This window comes from Topomyia yanbarensis, chromosome 2 (assembly GCF_030247195.1).
Source record: "Topomyia yanbarensis strain Yona2022 chromosome 2, ASM3024719v1, whole genome shotgun sequence".
NCBI classification, from domain to species: Eukaryota; Metazoa; Arthropoda; class Insecta; order Diptera; family Culicidae; genus Topomyia; species Topomyia yanbarensis.
This window is the reverse complement of record NC_080671.1, coordinates 119084347-119090804: the sequence shown is the minus strand read 5'-3', so window position 1 is coordinate 119090804 and position 6458 is coordinate 119084347. Positions and strand designations below refer to the sequence as shown.

The 6458-nt window shown below is 37.8% G+C and overlaps 1 protein-coding gene across 1 annotated transcript; it reads right to left on the bottom strand.

The window, feature by feature from the left end:
• Positions 1-4149: 4149 nt before the first annotated feature.
• On the bottom strand, positions 4150-5906 carry LOC131679374 (zinc finger CCCH domain-containing protein 15 homolog). The gene is made up of 4 exons (XM_058960086.1): positions 5705-5906; positions 5159-5599; positions 4607-5098; positions 4150-4548 (listed from the first exon to the last, which is right to left on the bottom strand). The coding sequence occupies exons 1-4, from the start codon at positions 5774-5776 to the stop codon at positions 4303-4305; spliced, it is 1251 nt and encodes a 416-aa protein (XP_058816069.1). The 5' UTR covers positions 5777-5906; the 3' UTR covers positions 4150-4302.
• Positions 5907-6458: the final 552 nt, after the last annotated feature.

The following is a 6458-nucleotide window of genomic DNA, read 5'->3' as shown; positions in this document are numbered from 1 at the left end:
ATTACATAGCCATTTACAGGGGCGCAACATTTTTCATTTGAGACTAAGTTTGGTTGAATCGGTCTAGCCATCTCCGAGAAACCGACGTGACTGTTATTCTAAATTTAGAAACTTCCGCCGGGGCTTCCAGAATCGATGATGGTGGCCAAAGAGACTTTGAATGGTTGTTAGTGATCTAATACTACAAATCGAAGCAGTTGTGGTCACATTTTGGAAAAATTTTCACCTTTATACATTCATTGCAGAATTTATTCAAATCGACATTTTCAGCGTGATCGTACTCATCACCATGTAATTCCGGAACCAGAAGTCGGATCTATTAGAAATAGCAGCCTATGGGAACGTTGTACCTTTCATTTGAGACTAAGTTTATCAAAATCGGTTAAGCCATCTCTGAGAAAAATGAGTGACATTTTTGGTCACATACACACACAGAAGCACATACACACATACATACATACATACACACGCACAGACATTTGCCGAACTCGACGAACTGAAACGAATGGTATATGTCACTTGGCCCATGACATGTAACTCAGTTGAAGACACCTAGTCACAAAAACATCAACTTAGGAACATTTACCTTATCTAATAAAAATAATTGCTATGAAAAAGTTAAACCAAACTATGCGCCAACGTATAATAAATGGCTAAAATAATGACCCCAAATGTTGATCTAAATTTTAATGTATGATCTAATTCAAAACTAATTGCTTTAAATTAGCAATCGCCCACAATCACAGATCAAGACCTAGATTAGAGCGGTTCTTTATTCACAATTGATGAAAATAGGGCATTATTATACGGTTCTACATGAACTGTTTTCGGTCTCATAAAAAAAACCTGTTTTAATCCACCTAGTGGTGCAATTGTGCCTTCTTATTTGTCCAAACTACGATTCCATGGCTCATTATGTTTAATACAATGGTGGAAATGTATATTACATATTCAGTACGATTTGCACATAGTACATACAAAGAATTGACAGCCACGAATTTGAGACACTATGTGTCGACACTGAAACATCGCTTGAAACCAGCGGCGAATCAAGGAGGAAGATCCGTTAAGAAATTTTAAACTAGTTATAATTTTAAAGTAGCAATCCCTTACTGCATACTCCTACCTAGACCCATACTGCCGTTCTACACATAATTGTCCCATGTTGCTTTTTGGTCATTTTCACTTTTTTTAACCAAACAGTCCTTTTTGATGTATATTTTCAGAAAACACATCCAAATCATAAAGTTTGTTCGAAGACTTCGTGAAAAAATACCAAGTCTGTTTGTCCCATTGTTGATATTCTACGCATAATTGTCCCACTAACAAAAATCCCAAAAAAGTGCGCAATAAAAAAATAATTAAGTAGCGTTTAGTTAAGAAGTACATTACGCTAGATGTCGGGCACTGAAAAAATTGATGGAAAAATACAGGATCATTAAAAATGGCAGTGGCAATATTAATCACAGCAGTGAGAACAATCCTGTAAAGCTCTTCATTACTATCGTCGCTTGCATAACATGGCGAACGCATCTAGGATAATGAGCCTATTTTCGCAATGTTTCTATTATTACGCTACCCATTTGAAGCCATTGGTTAGTGCAGCGTTTGCTATCTTTGTTCAACAAACTGGATCAAATGGTAGGGCGACAATTGGAGCACTCGACTGGAACTTTAGTTGCGATCAAACACTAGCATTTCATCGTTTTTAGGCCATTTGTGTTATTAGATTGGTTCTTAAGAACGAAGCAAGGTTGTGAATGCCAAATTAATGCACTCCATCGAGTGTAGGCAGAGTAATTAATGATCTTGTGAGGTACCCTTCTAAATAGTGTAAAAATAGGTACTTTACCCTATGTCCAATTTTGATAAAGCAACAAATCTCCCGAGTAACAGAAAAACTCACGACATACACTTTTGTAAAAAAATGAGTTATGAGCATCATTTACATAGATCGTTATGGGACTGATATGCGTAGAACTTTCCGGTTTCCGCTCGATTTCTCGGCATAACAGTCCCACTTAACATTTTTCTTAAAAACTAACGTTAATTGAATCTCTATAATAAAAAACTGGACTGATTATAATGTAAACGATTGCCATGAACGTAATTTTGGACAATAAAGCTTTATTTGTTACACCGTGTCCCTCCAGATGGCTAATACAATTTTCATCTTCAATCGCGTTTTTCTCAATTGCCAGTTTTGCAATATGGGACAATTGGGCGTAGAACGGCAGCATACAAGCCAAAAAAATTTAGGTTGACAATTTTTTAGAGCGATTGCATAACCTTTCTATTTGAGAAAGGCAAAAATGTGCCAAAGTCAAAAAAGTCGATTTTCGAAAAAAAAAAAGATTTTCGAGATTGCATCAAATCTCAACGTTTCATGCATTTTAAAGAACTTCATGGTAAAGTAGATTAGTCATAACATTATTATTAAGCTTATTCTGCATTACTTTTCGAACGAATGTGATTTGCATTCTCAATACGACACGAGTCGGATTCGATCGAACCGCATTCGTTTTAAAAATCAATCCGTCGTAATACACAATAAGCTTGTTTAACTTTTTAAAAATTCATGCCGCCTTTTGATAATGATACCAATGGTTTTTATAAATCCAAACTTATTAGTCAGTTTTTCCGTATTAATTTTTTACATTAACACTAGTTGTAATATATTATGCAATTGCTTGAAAAACTAACAAATACGACGAATACCAGTTAATCAAAAATTAATCGGACAACGATTCCGTATTTAATGTTTATTTTTACCATCGTCATCCCTCATTTTTTTTCTTCACTTTGCTGTCACCTAAAACGACTAACAGAATGCGGTGACACACCAGAATAGCGTGACAGAAAGTCATGTGAGTGACTCGTCTCACCTTAGGTGACTTCGGTGATCGCGCGAGAAAGAGTGTCACCTCACCTAATGTGACTGTTCGGAATAACACCCACTCTTTATTCGAATTATCGAATAACGGAAGTCTTACTTGCTGTATTTACACCACGTAGTTCACAGGACCCTTTTCATCCATTTTCATCTTTAGTCGTTTTTTTGTGGTGATCTATCTAAATACTTATAGATTGCGTGATTCACACATGAAAAATATTTTTTTTTTATTGATTTCAAATTACGGAATAAAACATCGTATATATGACAAAAGTTGATTATAATTTTGAATTCACTCCCCAATAAGAATTATGCCAAATGCCCATTATGCCTAACGTCCATTATGCCTTAACACCCAATAGGTATTATGCCAAATGTCCCTACCTCTCAATAGACTACTTGACAATCTGTAACTGTATTAGTGTGTTCGACGATTTGTTTCCCTCCACCTATCATAGGTGGAGAAAAACAAATCGAAAATAACTTTTCAGTCGGATTAGTTTCATGATGGAACCTGACCAACCGGCATTGTACTTTTACAGCGACAAAGAGCATTTCAGCACCATTATAAATACTTTATGCGAGCTATTTCAAATTATTAAATTGGCTGACAGTTTTACATAGGAAAACAAACCACTCAAGTGGTGTGTGTGTGTGTGTGAAATGGTTTGCCTAGAACTCTATAAGAATTATGCCAAACGTCCATTATGTCATATCAATACCTCGCCCAATCCGGTCAATGCCCCCACACTGAACCAAAGGGCAGGGTATTTTGCAGTATACTACAATCTGAAACGATAATGAATTTAGTTCCACCATCGCATATGAAGATTCTATTTTAATAATCATTCGAGATTGTCTACCGGATTTTTAGCCGCTAACAATGTGACTATCAAGAATAGGTCAGACAACCAAAATTGACCCCCTTCGACACCAGTTTGGCCTTACCAAACTGTAACGCGGGTGTCGTCGTGAAAACTATCGAATAGGAGTTGAGAACAATTTGAAGCAACATCTGATCTGAGTTCCAAATGTAAATGATTTATAACATGTCTAGGATCCGCCATCGAGCCTAGCTTGCATACCGTACATAGCTAGACTCATTGTTCTGTATTCAATCGCTGTAAAAGTAGATAAAAGATAGTGTACCAAAACCAGCATAAAAATAAATGTAAACTCTGGACTGATCGAACAACTAAAAGTGAAATGCACAAAACAAATCTGCTTGGAACTTTCAAAGACAGAGAAAACCACCATTTAACTGTTTACGTTTAATTGTGGGATGCATTCCGAACACTCATACTAGAATATTAGCCTTTACACAACTCAAGGGCATCCATTGTTTATAGCATCGCCTTACAATGTAACGATCGACTAATGTTTCATTGATTTTTCTCCAAAAATTTGTATCACGATTTTCCACTTTGCCGGCTATCGTCGTTATCGTCGTCGTCTTCGTCATCGTCGCTTAGCTCGTCATCGATTCCTTCGAGATCCTCTTCGAGGAATAGATTCTCATTTATAGGAGCCGCATCTGCTGATCCACCAATTGCTGCCGCTGCACCATCCTCTACCTCGCCGTTTGTAGCCGCAGATTTGCTCTTGTTCATCTTTTCCCAACGATCCGTATCAGCCACGGTACCAGTATTATCCACCTATAAATGATTTTTTCGTAAATCAAAATAGCAAACAGACAATACGCGTTATTTTTACCTCCTTAATCGACAATGAAAGCATATTTAAATCTAGCTCCTTATATTCGGTAGCATCGTCATCCTCTTCATTTCTACCGTAACATTCGATCGCATCTTCACCCTCGTCCATTCCAAAATCAACTAACTCGGGATTGAAGCTAAACATTTCCCGGCCGGAGAGTCCGTTCTGGCGACCAGCCTTAAAGTCCTTTCTTTTACGTTCCTCATCATCAATCTCGCGTTGCTTCTTCTCCTGTAGTTTACGCTTCTTCCAGGCAAGGAATGTTTCAAGCGTGACCCGAGTTTGGTTCGCTCCAAGAGCAGCACGTTCCGTTTCGATCAAATCAACCAGTGAAATTTCCTCCTTATCTGCTTCCATTTTCTTCTTGTCCTTTTTCAACACATAACCAGGAGGCAATGCATGGCGATATATGCACTTCTCGCCGTTGGGACATTCCCAGAACCAGCCGTACAGCGTACGTTCAACCGCATCCAAAAAATACTTGCAGATCTGAAACATTCAATTAATAGGTATCAATTTGTACCAACGGTACAATCTTTTCGCACTTACAATAGTAGTCGTTGGCATGTTCTTTTCCTTTGCGTGTTTCTTGGCCACCACTTCGGCCAGTTTTTCCTCGGTCCAGTTTTCGATCGTATCGTTCTCGGAATCGCGCATATCTACGTGGATTGATCGTTTCTCCGCCTTCCGCTCTATGGACAAATCATGGGAAAATTTACATTTGTCGCCTTTGGTACAAGTACCCTGTTTAAAGAATGCACAAAGAATCGACTTAGGATCAACGCCTTTCTCGATTTTCTGCGATGGGACCGGCTTGAAAAGTGCAGCCAACTCCTTCTGTTCCTTTAACTTTTTCTCCTTCTCCTCCTTCTTTGCATTTGGATTCTGAGTTAAATTATGCTGTCCACCGCTTTTGACCTGTTTCTCTACTTGCGATATAAACTTCTGCTGTTTAGCTCCCTTTTTGTTCTTCAAACCGAAAGTTTTATCCTGTGGAAACAAACGATTTTTATGAACATACCAATTTTTTAGAGCAGCTTCAAAATTGCAACATGGTGCGGGATAGCAAAGATAGTTTCTCTGCAAACTTTTTACCTCAATGATTTTTTCCTTCTTCTTGGTTTCCGCCTTTTTTGACGGTCCAGCCGCAGGCTTTTTCGGAGGCATCCTGGGTTATTAAATAAACCTGTGTGCAGAAAATGCAACGTTGAATAACACCAGCAAATTTAATCAGACATGCAAAACGCGGTGTGCGTAAAACAGTTTCCTTTTGAGTGAGAATGTTGACGTTACTGGAAGAACAAGAGACAGCGAACAGGTCAACTGTCAATAAGATAAAGTGGGCAAAGAGAATAGTGAAAGAGACGCAGAGTGAAAATCAGTCAAAACGGCAACACTCCCTTTACGATGATTTCAACACTAGAATTTGGCAACCGTTTCCAAAGGCAGCACTTTAAATGACTCCTATTATATTTTGAAAACAAACCTTTTGTCGATCGTTGGATTTATTTATCAAACGATGTGCATTTTGAAACAAAGAGATGAAATAATTCTAAAGCTTGTTTTTACTCATACATAGACTCTAGAATGCACCTTACAATCACGATTGCACTAAATTCTGACGAAAATTCAAATTTCTTTTTTGATAGATTTACAATACTTATCTCCTCCAACTCAGGCATGAGTAATGTTTATTTACATTGCACGATTGGTCTGCTCAATAAGGTATTTTTGGCTTCACACTATTCGTCTCTTTCCCTATTCTCTTTGAAAGTGGGAAAATGACGAGAAACTATGACACAGAGGGGTAGGATACAACTGTAACCGATTCACTTTAGCAGAGGGAGAT